This window comes from Harpia harpyja, chromosome Z, assembly GCF_026419915.1.
Source record: "Harpia harpyja isolate bHarHar1 chromosome Z, bHarHar1 primary haplotype, whole genome shotgun sequence".
NCBI lineage: Eukaryota > Metazoa > Chordata > Aves > Accipitriformes > Accipitridae > Harpia > Harpia harpyja.
The window spans coordinates 29,502,366-29,523,448 of NC_068969.1; the positions used below are offsets into that span (position 1 = coordinate 29,502,366).

At 52.6% G+C, this 21,083-nt stretch overlaps 1 protein-coding gene and 1 long non-coding RNA gene across 2 annotated transcripts in view; both read right to left on the minus strand.

Moving 5' to 3' along the window:
* Positions 1–10,945: 10,945 nt before the first annotated feature.
* On the minus strand, positions 10,946–13,794 carry LOC128137025 (uncharacterized). The gene is made up of 2 exons (XR_008233537.1): positions 12,838–13,794; positions 10,946–12,236 (listed from the first exon to the last, which is right to left on the minus strand). It is a non-coding gene; the product is annotated as an uncharacterized LOC128137025 (long non-coding RNA).
* Positions 13,795–19,702: 5,908 nt separating this feature from the next.
* NR2F1 (nuclear receptor subfamily 2 group F member 1) overlaps positions 19,703–21,083 on the minus strand; it is an 11,000-nt gene continuing 9,619 nt past the window's right edge. Inside the window, 1 exon segment of the mRNA XM_052776567.1 lies at positions 19,703–19,919. Coding sequence (XP_052632527.1) covers positions 19,703–19,919 — 217 coding nt within the window.

The following is a 21,083-nucleotide window of genomic DNA, read 5'->3' on the forward strand; positions in this document are numbered from 1 at the left end:
GAAGCAGAAAGTTTTTAAGAGGGGCTTATTTCAAGTAACATAGACGGCAAGGATCATGTCCTGACGCCGTGGCGGGGAGAGCGGCGCCTTGGAAGGACCGGGCAGCCCCACAGCACTGCGTGGGTTGCGAGTCTGGAGGGGAGAAGGGGGTTTGCTATCCTATGGGGGGTGGTTGTTGTTTGGTTTTGGTTTGTTTTTTTTTTTCTTTCATTAACATCAACCCGAGAAGCCTTTCCCGGGGGAAGTGGGTTTCCAGCCCAGACTGGCACCCGCGAAGTTTGCGGGAGTTAACGTGGGGAAGTTTTGACTCCTGAGTGATTTCCAGACGCCTGCTCCAGGCAGACGCCAGCCTCGCACCGCCTCCTCGCCTTGCAGGAACAAGGTGAAACACGAGTGGGAAATATAAATAGTGCTGGGAGACAAGAGACTCTTCACCACCCTCGCCTGGCTGCCGGTGCGGGGTCCCGGGGAGCCGGGGGATGCGGGGCCGGGGGAGACGCGGAGGCGAGACCTGCGGGGAGACCCCGCTCCCAACGCATCCCCGACCCGGCGGCGGGTTGAAATGAGACACTTAAATACCCCCCCCCCCAAGCTCCCCGCACCCCTCAACCGGGGCCGAGTAAATATGAATATTTCCGGGGGATGGTTCTGCAGGCTGGTTTATCTCGGCGGAGACAATAGCATCAGTTATTTCCCACTAAATGCGGCGCAGGAGAGAGCTGACCCCTCTGAGGAAAGGCCTGGGTCGTCTCCTTTTGTCGTTTCCATTTCTCTTTACTCGCTCCCTACCTAATCCCCTAATGCCTGGCAAAGGACTGTCTCTAGACTTCTGCCTTCAAACTCCTTCTTTAAAGCTGCCATCTCTGACACAATTAGATAAATAACCTTCCCGCGCATCCCCCCTCCTCCCGGGACCGTTCTACGCCTTCTCTTTCTAAGCTTGGCTCGCCAAACGGTGAGATATTGTTTTGTTTTCTATAGCAAAGCCCTTGATGGGAAGGGTCCTCCGTCTCTCCCCCGCAACACGCAGGTACAAAAAATAACATCCTCCCCAATACTGTGCCCGGTCCTGCTCGCCTGCGTTTTGTGGAGAAAGCGGTTAACATTACACGGAACTTGTAAGTATTGATCTGGCGGTTCGCAGCAAGCAGCAAGCCAGACGCTGCCAGTTTGCCGGTCGCTTTCCCTGCTCCTCCGTCCCCTTCCCACAAGCCTAACTTCCACCCTCGCTCCCACCGAGTTTCTTCGCTAATTCAATTAAGATCCAGCCTTTGATTCGTTCTCGGGTCGGGGGCGGGGGGGGGATTATCTCCCCTTCACACACCTCTTCACGTGCACTTCAGGTGTTTTTGATGGTGATGATTTGGATTATAAATGGTTTCCTTTGTACTTTCTGCCAATTTAGCGTGCATCCTCTCTTCGGGGGGTTGGGGTGGGGGCAGCTCCAGAACCACGAGCGATGGGCACACTGCCTATGGCGGTGTTTCCCGTGGGCTCCCCACGCCACCCACTAAAGTCGGCCGTGCGGATCAAAGCCAGGACCGTTCCCGAAAAGCGCCGGAGCGCTCGGGGCAGGGACCACCGGCCAGGACGCCGTTCTTCCCAGGGGCTCTCAGAGACACCCCCCCCTCCCTCCCGCACCCCCCCCTCCTGCACCCCCCCCTCCTTCCCGCCCTCTCCCCGGGGGCGGGGGGGGCGGGGGCCTGCGGGGCCCGGCGGGCGGCGGCAGGACCCGGCGGCGCTCGGGGCGGGCCCAGGACCATGGACAGCGCCGCAGCCGCCAGCGCCGCTGCCGCCGCCGGGGTTCGGGGGGTCCCTGCGCCCCCCCCCCCCCCCATAGCCCCTCCTGGGAAAGGAGAGGGGTGCTCCCCCCACCCCCCAAGCACCGCTCAGCCCCGACGAGCATTTTCCAGGAGTGTCGGGACCTTTCCGTCCTGCCGGGGAGATCAGACGGGGAGCCACTGGGGGGGGGGGAGAATTGCTTGGTCACTTGGCTGTCGCGACACACCTAGAGTGGCGGGACTGGCAGGGAGAAGTTCTTCGCCCGCCTGCGGCTCCCAGGCAGGGGAAGAAGAGGAAGGGGAGAGGAAAAAAAAGAGGAAAAAGTTAATTTCTCGGTGCGCTCCTGCCGGTGCAGCTCTGTTCCCGGGGGGGAGTGGGGGGCGGCAAGGAGGAGCGGGGGGGTGTCGGAGCTGTCCCGGGACTGTCTGAGCATCCCCCGGCCCTGATGGGGCCCAGCCCCGGTGCACAACCAACCCCCGGCCCCCCGTTCCAAGGAGGCACAGAGCGCCGTTCCCCCGGCCCCAGCAAAGCGCAGCAGGGTGCGGGCACTGTCCCTGGAGGGGGCCGGTGTCGGGCCCCCCCCGGCTCGGGGTATCCCTCCCGGGCCACCTCCCGACCCAGGGCAGGCTGGAGGGGTCGGGGGCCCGGAATCCGTTTGCTCCGTCCCCCCGCCCCAAGGTCCCGCCGCCGCGGATGGCCGGGGGCCTCCCGGCTGGTCGTGTCCCCCCACCATTGTCGTTTGAGGGCTTGCCGGGCGTGGTCCCGAGGTAACCCTCCCCCCCCGGCCTGGCTCAAGCCATCACCGACCCAGACCTTCGCGAAGGGGTGCGGACTGCCTCCCCCCCCCACTCCGGGGGCCGGGACCCCCGGCGGTGGCACCGGGGGTACCAGTGGTACGACCCCCGGCGCGGGAGGCTCCGGGGTATTTTGGCTGCACAGACCCCCCCATCCCCGGCTCCCTACAGCGCGGGGGGCTTCGCCCAACGACTTCGGCACGGAGGGAGACGCCCGCATCAAAGGCTTTGCCACACGCACGCGAAACCGAAGCCTTAAATATTTTGCAGAGCTGAATATTCACCTAGAATTGTTTTCCTTCCAATTTCTTTTCCTTTCTTTTCTTTTTTTTCTTTCTCTTTCTTTCTTGCATTTTTTTTCCTTTTTTTTTTTTTTTTAAGGGTAGATGGAAAGGGAACTGGCTTCCACTCTGTGCCTTTATGATGGTCAGGGAAAAAGGACCCCCAGGTCTCCAGCGAGCCCTGGGGTGTCCGAGCTCTTTACAAGCAAATGCAAACGCTGGAGTTTCGTTAGGATCAGCCCCAACTTTTTGGATTTTGACCCCAACTGCCCAGATTTAGTTGCGTTTTCTGGTGGTTTGAGGGGCTTGCACGGGTTGAATTTTTTTTTTTTTTTATAAGGTCTCTATTACTCTCTCCCCCTTCCCAGGACCGGGTCCGCCGCTGCCGCTTACCCCAAGCCGGTGGAGCCGGCGGCACCGGCCGCCTTCCCCGCGTCCCCCTGCGCTGCCCACCCGCCCTGCGTGGCTATGACGGCCCCCCCGCTCCCAAGCGGAGCCCTGCGCCCTTGGCCGCGCTCTGCGGGAAGGAAAGGGTCGTTCAAAAGCGTTTTCCCCTCTCTGGGCTCCCTTTCGCCTGGGGAGCACAGAAAGTTTCCCGTACGAATAGAGCAAATGTATTTTATTTCCCTTTTTTGAAGACTTCCCCCCCCCACACCTCTCTTTGGAAAGAAGTAAACAAATCTTCCCCAGCCCGAGGAGGAGTCCCGAGACCTCCTCTGCGCTTTCCTCTCCCTCCTTTCCTGTAACCCTTCAAAGTCGTTTGAAATGACTTTTCCTGTCTTTCGGGCCATTTGTCAATGTCACATCCACGCTGGCCGCTCACGGGGGGGGTGGGTGGGCAAAGTCCCTGCGCCTTCCCGGTCCCGCGCAGAGAGGGGGGGGGGGGGTGTCCTCCTCCCCATCCCCCTGCCCACTCACCCACCCTCCATCCTTTCCCCCCTTCGCACCCACCAGTACGGCTCCGGGGGACCAGCCCTGACTTCGGGAGGAGTTTTGTCCTATCGCCGAGTCGCGAAATGCGGCGTCTCCGGGGCTGAGCGGGGACACGCACCTCCCGCCCGGGGAGAACAGCGGGGACCTCGGCCGGGAATTGGGGGGAGGGAGGGGCGAAAAGAGGGGGTAAACTCCAGGAGGGGAGCTCGGGTCGTAGCCTTCCTCCTGACAGCCTGCTCTTCGCCGCAGTCTTCCTCAGCGAAGGGAGCACTAACTAACGCTGCCGTGAGGGTTTTGCGCTGCAGAGGGAAGGGAAAGAAGGGAAAGGAAGGGAAAAAAAAAAAAAGAAACCAAATCCAAACTCCTTAGGTGTTGGCAATCGTTGGGGAAACGGGGTGCTCGCCTTTCTGTCGTGACACCCCCCATGAGGAGAGGGGGGCTGGCTTGGCCGCCGAGCAGCATCTCGGTGCAGAAAGCACTGAGCCCTCTCCTATTTCTTCCCTGAAACGAATACCTGGCCGAGCTTAGCTGGCGAGAAATTCAAAGTTCAGGGCAGGCACAGCTCCGGCAGAAGGGCAATTGTCATGGCTCCCTTCTCAGCTGGGTGAAGTTTTGTTTGGGGTTTGGGGGGGGTTAGGTTTGGGTTTGGGGTTTTTTTTTTTATTCCCCGAAAAGGTAGAGGGGATTTGTTAGCGTTTAAGTAACTGGAGTTAGAACAATAGCCAAACTCTTCAGCATATAAGTTTTCATTATCAGCTTTCAACCTTGCAAAACTAGAGCCATTTGCTTAACTTAATCCGTAACATATGTTTGCAACAGTAGCAGATTTTTTTTTTTTTTTTTGGTGTGTGTGGTTTGGTGCTGATCAAGTTGTAAATTTTCCGCCTTAGGTTTTCAGCGCCTCCTAGTTACAGCCTAACACCTATTGAGAGAGAGAGAGACTCCACAAAGATCCCACCGCACCAGACCCGAACAATCCGATCCAAAAATCCCTAATAAAGTTTACCAATCAGGCCACTCAAACTCCTTCGGATTCATCCCTCTGAGAAAGGAGCTGCCACGTTTCTGAGCAAATGAGTTCAAATGAGCAACTCAGCATCATCCCCATCCCGCCTTGCCTGCGAGGCAGCGCCTGGTGATTTCACCGCTTGCTATTACTTTTCCCCGTCTCATAGGCCACTTTCCTCAAGGTATCGCAGGAAGGATGCAGATGATATAGAAGCCTCCCCAGTTCAATTAGTAACAGTAATAACCACAGCGACAGCGCGAGCGGTGATCAGACCGCAGACCGGGGTCTAAAGCCTAACTCACCGGTTTTGTCTCCTAACACAACTTTTTAAATATCTGTCCTGCAGGAAGATCATTTCTTCCGCGCAAAACCGACGCTTAGTCTTCAAATACGGGGACTGTAGTGGAGCCCTAACAGGGCGAGGAGCGATTTTGGAAAATACACACACACACACACACACACACACACACACACACCCGCTATTTAGCGTTATCAATCTGTACCTCGGGTATTGACACTTGCCTTGGAGGGGAGGAAAAAAAAAAGAAAAAGAAAAAAAAAAGATAAAAAATGCACAGAGTGCCTCGCAGCCTTGAACAGATCAAAGGCCCGTCTTTGATTTTATGGCACTTGCACTTTGAATGCATCATAATTGTCTTGATGGGTTAATGACGGAGCGACACGCAGGCGAACTCCGCAGGACGTGTTGATAAGTCCTGCGGAAACGAGACCCGAGGAGCCCTTTCCACCGCACCGGCGGCAGATCCGCCACAGCCCGCGGACCCGGGCCGCCGCCGAGGCCCGAGGTAATTCACCAGCTGGTTTAGGACACGCGTGGGCGCGAAAGACCGCACATTCCCCCCCCCCTTTCCCTCCCGCGGCGCACCAGGGCAGACGACCCACCAAGCGGCGCAGCCCCCCCCCCCAACCTGCTCTTCTTCCTCCTCCTCCTCCTCCCCCCCCCCGCCGCCCCTCGCTGGGGGCTTTCCGTGGATGCCAGCGCGGGCGCGGTGCTGGCCGCGGCGGCGGGGGCCGGTGGCGGGTCCCGCGAGGCGGAGCGCCATCTAGCCCCCGCCGTGGGAAGCGGCGCGGCGGCGGCGCGGAGAGGGCGCGGAAAGGTTCCGCGGGCGCGGAGCGGGCGGGGGGGGGGGGGTCGGAAGGGACGGCGCCGGACGGCGGTGGTCCCGGGGTCCGGGAGAGGTGAGGGGGAAGCCCCGTTCGGCTTCCGAGTTGACCGCTTCGCTCTTTGTCCTTCGTTTCCTCGCCTGTTTATTAGGATAAGCCATTTCTCCATCTTTTTTTTTAAATTAATTCTCTGTGAACACGCTCCGCGATATGCGGGTTTGGGTGCTGGAGGCGGGGGGAAAAGGGGGGGGGGTGGCGAGCGGCGCGCAGCGGGCTGTTCCCCTCCAGGACTCGCCAACCCAGCTCCTGCCTGCCAGGGAAAAAGATGAACGCGCGCGCAAAAAAAAAAAAAAAAAAAAAAGAGAGAGAGAAAAAAAAAAAGAAACATACAAATAAAACGTCTTCTTGGTGTGATCACGACGGGCAACCGGGGTGCGGGGTGAGTGCGCCCAAAGAGCCCAGGCGATTTGCCAAGGCACCAAGGGGAACCGAATAGGCTGCTTTAAATGTTACCTGATAGCAGCAGCAGTGCCTTGGGTGACACTTAGGAGCTGGAAATGTCCTTATCTACAAACAAACAAACAGGCGAACAAACTTTGCCGGGTACTTAGATCCTCCTCTCAAAGAGAGGAAAACAAAGGCAGGGTGTATTAAATGACCGCTGCGGCTCCTGTCCCGTCAAGGGTCAGCTTTTATTTCTGAGACTTGTAGGGATCCCAGGGACGAAAAAAAAAAAAAAAAAGGAAAAGAAAGAAAGAAAAAAAAAGCTTCTACGTCGTGTTCGCATTATTTCTGCAAAAATCAGCCACGGAGCCGGTGGCGTGCGGACACCAGAGCGGTCCTGCAGGCACATCTGAGGCACTCGCCCTGCAGAGGAGTCATCACAAATCCTTCGCCCGAACCGTCGCCCGAGCGTTTGGAAGAAAACGAGTAACACCAGTGCACGCCTATGTATTAAAATGTCTTTATTGTCAAGTCCTTTTAAATTTGTACTCGATTATTTCAAAATTTTCAATCACGTACAGATATTTCCTAACAGAAAACCATGCCGTTTTCTTCTCTGGGATATTGCTTTTATTGTTTGGGGATTTTAATAACTTATTGATTCATGTTGTGTCTACATCAGCGTGCTAAAATGGTCCTGAAGGTCTCTAGCTTCTATCTCTCTCCTTCTTTCTTTCCTTCTTTCTTTCCTTTCTTTCCTTCTTTCTTCCTTTCTTTCTCTCTCTCCATCTTTCTTTCTTTCTTTCCCCTGACTCTCTTTCTCTCTTGTCTCACTTTCTTTTTTCTTCTCTTTCTTCTTTTCTCCCTCTTTCCCTCCTTTCCCCTTCCTTCCTTCCTTCCTTCTTTCCTTCTTTCCTTTCTTCCTTCCTTCCTTCCTTCTTTCCTTCTTTCCTTTCTTCCTTCCTTCTTTCCTTCTTTCCTTCCTTCTCTCTTTCTTTCCGTCTTTCTCCCTTCCTTTTGCTCTGTCTCTATTTCTTTCTCTTTCTCTTTCTTTTTGTCTTTCTCTCTTTCTCTCTCCCCCTTCTTTTCCTTCTTTCTCTCTTTTCCTCTTTCTCTTTTCCTCTCTCTCCTTCTGCCCCCCCCCCTTCCTTCTCCCTCTCTTTTTCTCTCTCCACCTCTTTCAGCATTTCTGAAAACAGACCGCAAATGTGATTAGCCAAGCAGCGCCCGGGGTCCCGTGGCGAGCAGGTGCACTTCACACTCACTTGTGAGCGCTCTTAAAACGGGGGGTTATCCCTGAAAAAGCAGAGATTCCTGCCCCTCTCTACCGCCGCTGCCTGCATCTGCCTCGTGGTGCGGAAATGATGAAATTAGCACTCGGAGAATGAGAGTCTTGGGCTATTTTCGACAGGTCGCGATATTCAGCCCTGGTGCCAGGGGGGGGGGGGGGGGAGCTCCACGGGCAGCTCTTCACCCGCGGCCCGGGCCGGGGAAGGGGGAGAGGGTGGGTGTTGGATGCCACCGGGTGCTCCCCCCCATCACCACCACCTCCCCGGGGGGCTGCCCCCCGTCTCTCGGCTGCCCCTCCGTGCCTCTCCCCGGCTGGCAGCAGCTCCCGGGGCTGAGCGGCAGCGGGGGGGGGGTGCAGGGAGGAGGTGGGGGGGGTCCCAGGGCGGCCGAGGTGTCCTGCTGCACCTCGCCGCCCAGGTTTGCTTAAACCCGAAACCTTCTCCCAGATAGGGAGCCCAGCTGTTTAGTTTAACATTGATTTATTGCTTTTAAAAGTAAATTTACACACATGCCGACAGCACTCCGTTTTGTTTCCCCAGACCCAAAGATTTATTTTCTACTTAGCGCTTGTCTGACAAAACAATGTCCTTTAACTTTATTACACATCGATGAGGAAATCTGTCTTATTTTTGGTTGGATTTATCGCTCTGCTACTTGTGGGGACTTTTTGTGATACAGCAAAAGCTAAGGGCAGAAAATACACACGAAATGAAAGCCAGGCACAGAAGCAAACACCAATAAAGGTAGCGGCACCGAGTTGGTGCTGTTATCGCTCCTGCTAATGTCCGTCTGCAGCCAGGACCACAATTAGAAAAGGGGGAAATCATTTTAACTTGGAGCATGCAGGTAGTTTGGTTGGGTTTGGGTTTTTTTTCTTTTTTTCTTTTTTTCTTTTTTTATGGTGATGACTGGCTTTTACTTCATTTGCAGGAGTAAGAGGTCTCTCGTACCTCATGGCTCTGCGCAAAGACAGTCCGTGAAACGTATCTATAATTATTGAAGGGAAAAAATGCGTGGTTATCCATACCATGCTGCCTTACCTCTGCGCAGTAAACTCCCAATTACCAAATTTATCTGATGGCTGAACTCAGGGGAATTAGACTGTACTTTGAAGCAGCTTTTACGGTACATTTCATCTACGTTTTGGTTTTCTTTAGTTCTCATTAAAAGGCCACTTTCTTCTTTTCACTGATATACTGTCTTTGTGTCCTTCATTTCACACTCTCGAATAAAAAAGTTCTCACAGCTTGGGGGGCGGGGGGGGGGGCAAAAATAATAATAATATTTTTAAAAACCCGTGAGCTGGATTTCTTATTCTTCCCCCTTTTTTCCCACCCTTGCTGCAAATCTTTTATTTTAAAGCAGGGGTTGTTCATGCTAACGAAAGGTCCTTCAGTGAGAGTGCGGACGGAGGGATACTCCAGCGGTATTGAGAAGGTAAAATAAGAGATGGACACAGTATTAACAAATCTCTCTCCCCTCTCTCTCTCTCCTTTTTTCTCTTTTTTTCCCTCTTTTTTGGTTTTTTTTTTTGGTGTATGTGTTTCGGGCTCGGTCTCACAAACTGATTTCTCAGAGAGGTATCTAATAATCACTTTAGAGATGTTCAAATGAGGATATTCGCTCTTTTCTAGCAGGAAGTAAAGATGTGACAGGTTTTGTTATCGGGGGTATAGTGAGAGCTTTGTAAGATATTCCCTTTCTTCCCCCATAAATACACCATCTATAAATAAAGACCCCCTGTCTTAAAGCATGACTCTCCCCGCTGCCTCTGTCCACTTTCTGTCCGGTGTGTCTTCATGTCACTTAACATATTTTAATGATTTTTACCAACCCAGGCAGGTTTATGGGGGTTTTTGGGTGGGTTTGGGTTTTTTTTTCCCCTCTTCTGAAATTATACATGACTTTTCTCTGCTGACCCCCAAGCCGGCATTTCCCTGGACCAGCCTCGGTGGCAGAGATAAACCCACCACCCCACCAAAGCAAATAGGAGGGGGACTCTGCGGAGCACTGGAAATTCCCCTGCCCGTGTTAGCAGCGGTTTTCTGGTCTGCCTTTGGGGGAAAAAGGACAAAAAAAAAAAAAAAAAAAAAGAAAAGAAAAAAGCACCCTGTCACTCAGAAAGGGGCCGTTTCCTTAACCTCTCTCCCCCACACCCGCGGGGCAGGCCGGTCGGCTCTGCTCCCCACGCACACGGGCACGGGGGGGGGGGGGGCACAGGGACCCCTCGGAGGGGGGTGGCGGGGGGGCAGCAGCCCTCCCCATCCCCTGCCACCCCTGGTTTGCGAGGCAGGGTAGTGTAGGCCCCAGGCTTTGGGGGGCAGTGAGGAGGGACCCACCCGAGACCCTACATTTGGGGGGGGGGGGGAGCATAAAATAGGATTTGGTGTCCCCCTCCTTCCTGCCCTGACGCCAGGCCGGGGCTGCCCCAGGCGGGCTCAGCCCCGAGGTGCAGCTGCAGCCCCGGGGGGGGGGTGTCGTGTCCCCCCCCTCACCTCCCCGCGCCCCCCCAGCGGGGGTCAGCCCTGGCTGGGGGTTGCCTTATGGTTCTTGTCGTGTCGTGAAATCCCAGCCCCCCCACCCCGACCCGGTGGGTTTTGTCATCTCAATTCTGGCGGGGCAAGGCGAGGGGCGCATCTGGGAGCCCCTTTTGGGGGGGGCGGGGGCGAAGCAGGAGAGGGTCTTTTTGGGCACAGAGAACATCTGCAAAAGGTTCCAGCGGCTCCTCCGGGAAAGGGTCTGGCCTTTTATTGCAGAAATGGTAAAAAGACACGGGTGGTTGTAGATGTCTATATCCCCCCCACCCCACCACCCTCCCCAAACAAAGGACAAAGCTTGATGAAATAACCCGGGTGTGAGCAGCGCTGGGAAGCATCGCCTGGGTCCCTGGGACAAAGGTGGGAGCGGAGGAAGGAGAACGAGGAGAGAGCTGGGTCTCACCTCCCGGGCATCTGGTCTGAAGGGAAGAGGGGAGGACGTGTTGAGGACGCAGGTAAATAAAATCTGAGTTGGAGCGGTGTTAAACACAGCATCCGGGGCCATGCCTCTGCACAGTTCCGCCTTGATATGCAATTAAATTACAGCAAATTCCTCTTTAAATAATATCGTTGGGAATCCTTCTTTAAGATTCAAGGATGTCTGAGGTTAAGTAGCTTTTAAAACGTCAGTTCTAAATGGCTTATGCAATGAATAGCTACCTTCAAATCCTAAAACCATTATAAATATGCTATACATATGGATGCCAGTTTATCTCTACATATTTCTTTTTAAAATGAGGGAAGCATTCATAAAAAGCTACTTGCAACACTTTATTTTAGGAAAGCAGATGTTAATTTTTTTCACATATCATTTTATGACCAAGTACATGTGTAACATTGGAAAGCATCCAGAGCGCCTCTATTATTTGCTAAATGACTGTTAGTTGAGGCATATTATTCTCGGCATAACCAAGGTATAGGTTATATCAATAAAATAAACATCTGTGATTTTAGCAGGAGAGGCAAAAAAAAAAAATTTTTTTTAAGAGTTCCTATAAAAGTGGGGAAAGCGTTTGTGTAGGGAGAACACACCTGCAGAGGAGTAAATTGGGTATTTACACAGCCACGCCGAAACCAGGCTCTCTGCTCTACAGTAAAACGGGGGTGGCAAAACTCCACGAGAAAAACGCGATCCTGGCTGCAGCTTTCTGCACGACGTGCTAACATATCCCGGGCACGGGATTAAAAGCCCTGGGATGTTTTCTAGGCAAGGATTGCTCTCTCTCCCTCCTTCACAGCAGAGTGTTTAGCTCACAGGAATGTATTAGCCACAGTTTCCTCCTGTCAATGCTGAAGAATTCCCAGAGAGTTCAAGGGGCTGGGTTTTTCCCTCTCCGCAGCAAAATATCTGCGAGAGATGTTCGTGTTTGCGAGAAGTTTTACGAGGGGCTTGAGCACCTAAGTGGAGCGAGGCATAATGCATTGGCATAATAATTAACCGTATGCAACATTTATCGCCCTGTGATGTTTGTTATCAGGCAGGCGAGCGCACTCAATGGAGGTTTAACAAATAGGAGCGTTATTGATCAAATATAATGAATAAATATGCATATGTATTATTTATCTATGCCCACATGTAGACACACAGGCAGGAGCGTCTCATTACTGAGGATGAGGAGAGCTCTCTGCAATCCGGAGGCAGCAGCCTCTCTCCCAGCCCTGCCCCTGTGCCAAGGGGCCGCGGAGGAGGGTTGGGTTTTTGGGGTTGTTTGGTTTTGGTTTTTTTAACATAAAATGCTGCAAATATGAAAAAAAAAAATAGGTCACCAATAAAATTGATCTCAGCATGGAGTATAATTGTAACAAAATGCTGCTGAGTACAAACCGAGGAGCTCGCTGGCTGGGGCAGCCTCGTCGCGAACCATCTGGTGTGTATTAAAAGCGGTGCTGTAAATATTGCTGAAAACTTAATGCCTTATCAGCTCCTATAGGTGCAGGGGCCTGCGAGCTCTCCATATGTTGGGCTACGTAGATGGCGTGGCACACGGAGGGAAAGGTGTCCCATCGGCCGGGAGCTCCTCGGGCACGGTTCTGCACAATCCTGATGGAAGTTTGTCCCGACAGAGAAGGGGGGAAGGAGGGAGGGGAGGGAGAGGGAAGGCCCCTTTCCCCGTCCCGCTCGCTCTGACGACGATAGGGTATGCAACTGCTGACGTCACTTCACATCAGGGCCGGGGAGCAAACGTGACCCAGGCAGGAGCTCATCTGTTTCTCATCACTTGGGAAGTTTCTCTCGCTCCCCTCCCTCCCTCCTTCCCTCTCACTTTCTCCTTCTTTTTTTTTATTTTTTGTCGTCTTCTTTTTTTTTTTTTTTTTTTTTTTGTCCCCCCCCCTCCACGTAAATAAGCCGGGGCAGGCCCCATCCCCGTCCCCATCCCCAGCCGCCCCCCGCCCACCCCCCACCCGCCGCTGCCCGGTCTCCCCGCGGGGAAGGGATGGATGGATGCTCGGGGTTCACTCCCAGGCGGGATATCCCAGTCCCTAACCGCCCCCCCCCCACCACCGCCCCGGGTATCCCGCCCCGTCCCGTCCCACTCTTCTCCCTATTCCCATGCCATTGTTCGCACTCGCAAGCCAACCTTGGCTGCCGATTCAAAGCCCGGCGGTCCCCTGGCTCCTGCATTGTACTGAGGGTCACTTACTCTTTTCTCGGAGTTGGGCTCTGCTCCTTAATCTCCTCTCTTCTCTGCTCCTCTGACGCCTTCTCCCCACGCACCCGGAGCTGCCACAGAGGCTCGTCTTGATAAACCTGCTGCTAATGACGGCCCAGTGCAACCAGCACAGAAATAAAAACTCTCTTGCTCTCTGCTCCCCCCCCCCTTTTTTTTTTCCTCCAGGCTGCATTCCCCTCTGACCGCTGCCGCCTTTAATTATGGGAGCTATATTTCTTCCCTGGGAGTCATTCGTGGGGATTTTTTAGGTGGAAAGGCGTTTCAGCGGAGTTATTTTTGAGCAGGGACCAGTGCCCTATATCCAGAGGCTTTGAGTGAAGTGCAGATTGAGACATATCGGGTTCCCTATAAAAGGATCATTTCTTGTGGGAGGTTGGACACGAAGTTTGGACTCGTGACTTGCATTCCTGAGAGACATGCATATTTTAAAACAACAAAGCCAGCTCGGAAGAAGGCTTAGAGGAGGGGAGAGGGAGGGGAAAAAAAAAAAAAAAAAAAGAAAAAACTTGGAAAGAAGTTACTAAGTGACAAACATCTGTCAACATGGACCAATTTGTATGGCTTTCTGGAAAATAAAAAAAGGAAAAAAAGTACCTGACTAGTTTTATTTATCACTTCAGGGAGCCGCAGCTACTTTGCTGGAAGTTTGTGTGGGTCTTCAGCCGCTCAGAAACGCAGTTTGGCTCAAAACTGCGAGTTTAAAGCGCTTTTCTGGCCTGCGGATTTAAGTCTCAACTCCTTCTTTGCATGGAGCAGGTTCAGCGCCTCAAAGGGTATCTGACTCCCCCCCCCCCCCGCAAGGAAATAACCCCGGGTGGGGGGAAAGACAAAAGAAGAGCGAACAGGGGGACTCGTGTGTCTGTGGGAAGAAATCTCCGGGCACCCCCGATCCCGCAGCGCAAACAGTGTCTGTGGAAAAGCAAAGAAACCTGCAGAAAAAGGGCAGCCCTGGCTTGCTGTGAGCCCCGAGGGCCTGGGGATGTTCGGGGCCGTGGGCAGCGCCCCCCACTTCCACGTCCAAAGGGGAAAAAAAAAAAAATAAAAAATATATATAAAAATAAAAGTAAGGTGGTGGGGAGGTGCGGGGGGGGGGAGCGGGACGGGACGGGACGCGGCGGGCAGCGGCAGGTGGTGCGGGCAGCGGTGCGGGCAGGGGGGGCGCGGGGGTCTGGTCTGCTGCTGGCGGGGGTTTGCAGACAAAAGGAAAAGGCCTAATGGTGAGCTGGATATCTCTGTTAGTTGTCAGTGCGGGTCCAAAGGGCTGCTCGGGGAATGCAAATCAGCCCTCGCCGAGCGGGATGCAGCCCGGGCTGCCTCCTGGTACACGCACACACACACACAGACACACGCACACGCGCGACCGCCGGGTCTCTGACACACACATCTCACCCTTCGCGGGGAATCGATCGCGACCCCACGCTTTGGACGGTGCTTTATTTGTTTGGCAGAGCAATGGTATGACCAGCCTTAAACGTTATATACAGCAAATGTCTTCCTAAATCAGCACAATAGGATAGCTTAGAGCCACCAGCCCGCTTCTCCTTCAAGGAGCCTGCCCCCCCCCTCGCCCTTTCCCATCCTTTCTTCCGTTGCCTTGGGTTTTTTTGGTGTTGTTTTTTTTTTTTTTTTTAACAACTGGGGATATTTTATACCCTGTAGTTTTGGATTTGATCCATTGCTTTAAGCTTGATGGAGGGTTCTACAGACAAGGAGATGTATATACACTATTATACAGCCATCATTGAGATTACTAACAGTGAGTCTCTTGTCAGCCAGACGGTCCTGCTTTGAAACACTGCTCACATTATCCTGATTTTTCAAAATTGGGGGTAAGGGAAGGGAGGGGAGATACAATTTCCCACTGTCCCTTTTGTTAATTGTTTTCTTTCCTCGCAATTACGTTTATAACCCGATCGGGCCCGTTTCACGTAGTTTCTTTGTATTCCTAGTGGAAGCCACGTGGGGGTGGGAGAAAAGATCCTGACATCCCTCCTCCAGCCTTCGTCCGCATACCACCACCCCCCTCCACACACAAGTCCCCGCACCCCAGTGACCCCCAAAAGTATGGCCCCGAAAGTGGCAGGGCGGCGGGCGGGGGGGTCTCCCCGACCCTCCCACACAGCTGGATAATGTCATTTTATTTTTCAGGTGGCTGCACCTTGCGCCGGGGCAGCCATGGGAAAATGTCCAGCGCGGGTGCCCTCACTTAAAAGAGAAAAGGGCGGGGGGGCTGGGGCGGGGGGGGAACCCCAAACCACTGCCAGGCAGGCCTTGGGAGAAAGGGAGAGGGAGGGAGAGAGGGGCAGGAGATGTGATAAGGGAGTCACCTTGGGCGGTGGTCGTCTTTCCCACCTCTGCACTTCCAGCCTTATTCCCCGGCTATTTGGCGCTGAAGGTGATCAGAGGGAAGAAGGGGTAGGTGCTGAAATATTTAAGGGAGCATTTAAACCCGGAGCCTTCAATGAATGAAGGGGGGGGGGGGGGGGAGTGGGGTGGAGTGGAAAAAAAAAAAGTTGGAAAATGGATTCGCTGACAAGTAAGGATAATAAATGAGAGGCGCTTTCAGATAGATATCTCAGACGTGAAATTGCACCCAGCTGGTTGTGTAAGCAAACAAATAGTTTCATGTTAGGGACTCTCGACTTGTGGCTTGATGAATAGAACACGACAGAGGTAAATGGCTCTTTAACTCATTTAGGAATAAAACTCTTTGGCTTCCTAAGTAAAAGACCTGGTGACGCCATGGATCCTGAGCAAGCACTTTAACAAGAGTTTTATTAGTTTCCACTTGTGCTCTCGGATGTCCCCCCCTCGCTCACCTCCTCCCTTAAGCTTCTGGTTTTTTTCTTCTCTTTCTGTCTCTTTTTAAGCCTTTTTCTTTCTCTTCCCCCTTCCCCCTCTCTCTCTTTTTTAATTATTTTCTCCTCCAAAACGCCTTCTCTTAGGAGGGATCCCCCACGTCACCGGCGCCGGGAAAAAAACCTCAGGTTTGCAAGGTACCCGGGCAAATCGGTCTGCCCATGGCAGCCGAGTGTTGTGGCTTTTGGAATAATGCATTTATTTGTCGTTCTTACTGCGCTCCAGAATCCCTGCATAACACTCATCCTCAGCCGCTCTGACCCACTGGGGATTAAAAAGGGGAGGGTGTCAAAAAAAAAAAAAATCTCACGTCAAAGTCAGTGACTGTGAAGCCAATTGGAAAGGCACCCTTTTCAAACAAATATATAGGCACGTTTCGTTGGAGGTGACGCCGTTTCTGAAGTTAGCGCCAAGATGTAAAGAAACGGCAAGAAAAGTGGGGAAGGGTGAGGGGACCGATTCCTGCCTCTCCCATCAAAGCAAAGAGCAGACAGGATAAAGATGCGGGTCTAAAAACAAAAACAAATCTTAAAAAAAGGAAGGAAAATACCAAAACCCCAAACTCGCTATTTCAAGACTTAAAAACTAACCCTTTGAATAGTCAAAATGCCCCATGAAACCGGAGGAAGCATGTCGACAGTGTCTGTAATAGCCGTGCACATGCGTTCGCGGACATTGCCAATGAATGGCTGCGCGCCCGGACACTGCTGGTGGGGCGGCTGCGGCAAGCCCTGACCCCCCTATACCCCCCTCGTCCCTCTGTCCGTCCGTTGAAAGATCCGTCCAGGCCAGCCGGGGCCACCGTCCCTGCCAGCCCTGCCTGCGCATCCCTCGGCAGCGGGTCACATCTGCTGTCTGTTGGGAAGCGGATGCCTGGCTGCCATACCCCACAGGTAATAAAAAAAAGAGATATAAAAGAAATAAATAATAATAAAAAAAAGAAGTCGGAGGGTCTATTAAGCCCTTTCCGTCGGATAAAATACATTTCTCTCATTGTGTGGGGAGCCAAACAGTTTCCTGGGCGCGAAGCAAGGCAGAATTCACTTTTTTTTCCTATTACTTCTGCTGTCACTTGCAATGACCCCGAGCCAGAGCTTTCCACGCGAGACACCCCCTCGCCCCCCCCCGTACCTCGCAGGGAAAGAGCCTTTTGCATCTGGACCCGCTGCTTTTAGTGCTAGCGGTGAGAGAGGATGGGGTACAGAGTCCCATCCCCATGTCCCCCCAATTTCCACTTAATTTCGAGGGGTCTGGGGGAAGTCGGGGGTTACCCTTCTCCCCCCCCCCCCCAGGAGTGAGCTCATCCCCCTCTCCCCTGCAGGTGAGGACGGGGGGGGATGGAGGCCGAGCCGCCAAAACGGTGCCCCTCCCCCCCGGGTGTGTGTGGGGTGGGTGTCGAAAATCCCCTGGAAAGGGGCAGCCGCAGCCCCTTCCCCTCGCCGGGCAGCCGGAGGAGGTGCGGGGCGGGGGGGGGGGGACGACATGACACACACGACACGACACGGACACACACACGACCCCCTCCTCGGCGCTGCCCCTGTCGGCAACACCCCCCCCTCACCGTCTCAGCTCGGGTTCAGCCTACTACTTAGCAGCATTTCCAAATATTTATTCGATTGAATATATAGAAAAGGCCTAATTGGGCGGTGGGAGGAGGCACAAACTAGTTAGCGAGGAGCTAAGAGGTGGGGGGGCCTTTTGTATTTGCCGTGCCCTGAGCGGGTCCCCTGCACGGGGCTGGGGTGGGAGGGTCGCCCCCCCCCGCCTCCAAATCCCCCCCCCCCCCGCTTCCCCCCCCTCCCCAAAACCCCCTCCCTCCCTTGAAGCGCTGCCGCAGCGGTTGGTAAGCGCGGAGGCGCCGCGGAGCCCTGCGCGGCAGGGAGGGATGGAGGGATGGAGGGGGGGTTGCCCTGTCGACCTCCCCCCCCCACCCCCTCACCCCAAGGAGCTTGGGGGGCTGCGGAGCCTCCGGGGGCAGCGCCCGGGCCCCCGGCGACAACAAGGCAGGAGAAATGTAGCTGGAGTTGGTTTTAAAGCAGTATATTGTAGATTACGAACAAGTCAGCAGAAACTTGCGGAGGGACCCCGGCCCCTCTCCACATTCACATACTATCATTACGATTTTTTTTTTCCCTTCCCCCCCCCCGCCCCCCAGCAAATAGCGCTCGGTGACGCGATCATACAATATTTTTAGCCGCCGTATGAATGCCCGAGAGGCTGGAGCGTGGCAAAGGAAAACATCCACCGACACAACGCAGACTGGGTAGTTAACACGTCAGAACACGATACCGTCTTATAAGCAAAGTTTAATAAGGGATTGAAACACTTCTTTCTAGGCACATACATGGAAATAAGTGCATCTCGTACACCTCCTCTACACCTGCAAGTTTCTTGGCAATCGGTGGGTTATTATTATTCATAAATATGAAAATTAATTGAAAAATACGTTTCTGACCTACGAAAAAGTTTATCTGTTTTCATCAGTGGGATAACACTGTAATGAATATATTTACATCTCATTGGAAGAAACCGAGACCTGTCTTTCTCTTCCGATATCCCCATTTGTTTGGTTTATTTTTTTGTTGTTTTTTTTTTGCTGTTTTGTAGGGGTTTTTAGGTTTTTTTTGTTTTGTGGGGTTTTTTTGGTTTGGTTTTTTTGTTGTTTGTTTGTTTGTTTGTTTCTGTTTTTAACTGCTAATCCAGCTGGGTCCCCAGTCACCCATCCCACCAAAAAGCAATGCTGAAGAGCTTCTTCAGCACCTCTCGGGGGGCTGAGCATCCCCGCTCGCTCCCCGCTGGCAGCCCGTAGGGGCTGCTGGACCCCCTCTGCCCGGTGGAAGGCGACCAGGGTGAGGAACAAAGCTGTTGCCTATGCAGTGTCCATGCGACTGAGAAAAGGGAGGGTGTCTGTCTGTCTAATTCCCGTCCTTGTGTGCCCAGGTCTGAAATCATCCGTTCCCCCCTGTGCCCCCCCCCCAGCACCTATGAATACAGGCCGCTTCTCCATCCTGAATTGGGGCTCTACCCCCATAGAGGATCTGCCCGCAATGTTGATTATCCAGCTATAAGTGCCTACTGTATAGAGCTGCTCTCGCCTCGGATCTGCTGCGCCTAGAATATTAAAAACCCCAAGCGGGTTGGATTGAAGGATCTTGTTAATGCAAAAAAAAAAAAAAGAAAGAGAGAGGGGGGGGGGGGGGAGAGAGAAGGAGAGTATGGAGGACAGCAAATTAAAAGGAAAACATTGCCCATGACTCCACAAACTGAAAAGCCTGCCTCATCCGGGCTTGTTTGGAGGGCACGGGAGGTGTCTGCGTGCAGGGGGGAATGTTATTTTTAAAGATCCAGCTTTATTAATACGTTAAGAAAGAGCTCCCTTGGTAGTATGTGTTCTTACAGCTCCGTCTCAGATCCTATAAAACATTAATGCACTGAAAGCTGTTACAGAGATCTGCACCACCAGCTAGAAGCATTGTGAAGCCTTTACCTTCAAAGGAGCTCCATTACAGAAACGATTTTTTATTTTCTTTGCAAAAAAGGATGAACCGAAAAGAAGCGGGGCTTTTGGCACAGAGCTCGGGCCCCTGCAGTGGGCAGCCATGGTGCGGGGGGCCAGGGCCCGTGTTTTGCGCGTGGCCGTGGCAGGCGAGCACAGACACGAAACACGCTGGCTCGCCACCCAATCCAGTTGGATTTCTATATTAATGGGCTGGGAATACCCTCCACGCGCAGCGACTGGAGTCAGGAGAAACAGCGAGAGGGATGTTTTGGCTGACAGCAAGCGCAAGGCGTGCACGCCGGAGCACACGCTGGGGTCTGCGAGCCCTTGGGGTGGAAAAGAAGAGAAAAGAAGCAAAGAAAAACCCACCCACCCCAAGCCCCCAAAAGCAAAAAGCCACCATGCCTGCAACAAGCGGGACCCATGTGTACAGTATGCCTCCCGTCGCACGCGCAACAATGGTGGCATACGGTGACTTCAATCCATGCCCACGGTGCCTAAGAGCAAGCAGCAAGGTGTGAACTTGGCAGAAACTCCAGCTGATGGGAAAAGGTGTGTCAAAAAAGGGTAGGCCAGCATGACGGGCCCATCAGCCTTGGTGGAGGGTCTGCCGCACAGCCCCTGCAAGGCGAGGTCACCGACGGCATTGAGCCGTGCCTCCCGCTCCCTCTTCCTAGGCCTTGACAGCTCAGCCCTAAGCTTACACGGTCAAGTCAGTTTTGGAATATCACGTGGTTTATACAACTTGGTTACCCCTCACAAGTATTTTTTAGCTTCTCCCTTTTAACACCAGTACAGGAGTTAAAAATCCAGGGAGGGTTTTTTTGTCCTTTTTTTTGTTTGTTTCATCGGTTTTTTTGTTGGTTTTTTTTTTTGTTTTGTTTTATTGTTGTTGTTGTTGTTGGGGGTTTTTTTGGTGAACTGTTAGCATGTTTCAAGCAACAAGACTCATGGGTTGTGGGGTGATAAGTTGATTTTTTTTGCTAAATTCTTTTATTTTTGTTTAAATTCTCACTTCAATTTTAATTCTTGAAGAACAGCTTCGACAACATATATCGCACTCATTATAAGAAGCAAAGGGTTATATCAAAAATTATTAGTATAGAATCACAGGAAACCTGGTTTGGAACCAGAAAAAAATACAAAACAGATATAGATACATAGACACAGGACAATTTTTTTTATAATTATTTGGAAAATGTTATTTTCCCCTAATTCTCGTTTCTTTTTTTTTTTTTCCTTTATGCGCATACGATGTTTTAAGTTTTACAAAAAATGAAAATAAAGACTAATATTTTACAAAATGAGTAACAATGCTCGTGGTAAGTGTTTGCGCGTGGAATTTTTTTTGTTTGTTTGTTTGCTTGTTTGTTTTTCATTCTACACAAGGTTCAGTTCAGTTTCAACGCGTTTTGTTTTGTTTGTTACTGTACAGCATATATCAACAACAGTCCACAATAAATCCTGGAAGATCCAGTATCCCTCAGGTTTGATTAATATCCCCTCAATACTCATATTTTTTTTGTTTTTCTTTTTTTTTTTTAATTTTTTTTTTGCTTTTTTGCCTCTTTTATTATTATTATTTATTTATTTCCCCCCCCCCTCCTCTCCGGGAAAAAGAAAAAAAACAAAACAAAAAAAAAACCCCAACCCCCCCCTCCCCCAAAAAGGCCAAAAAAAAAAAAAAAAAGGCGCGAAACACCACAACCTCCACGGACGCGAGGTCCGTCCTTCTCCCCACCACGGCCACACCTCTGCTCCTACTCGGCCCTTTCTTTTGTTCACTGTCCCCCCCCCCCTCTCCCTCCCACGGCCCCCCCCCCCCCTCACACACACACACACACACGCACACACACCC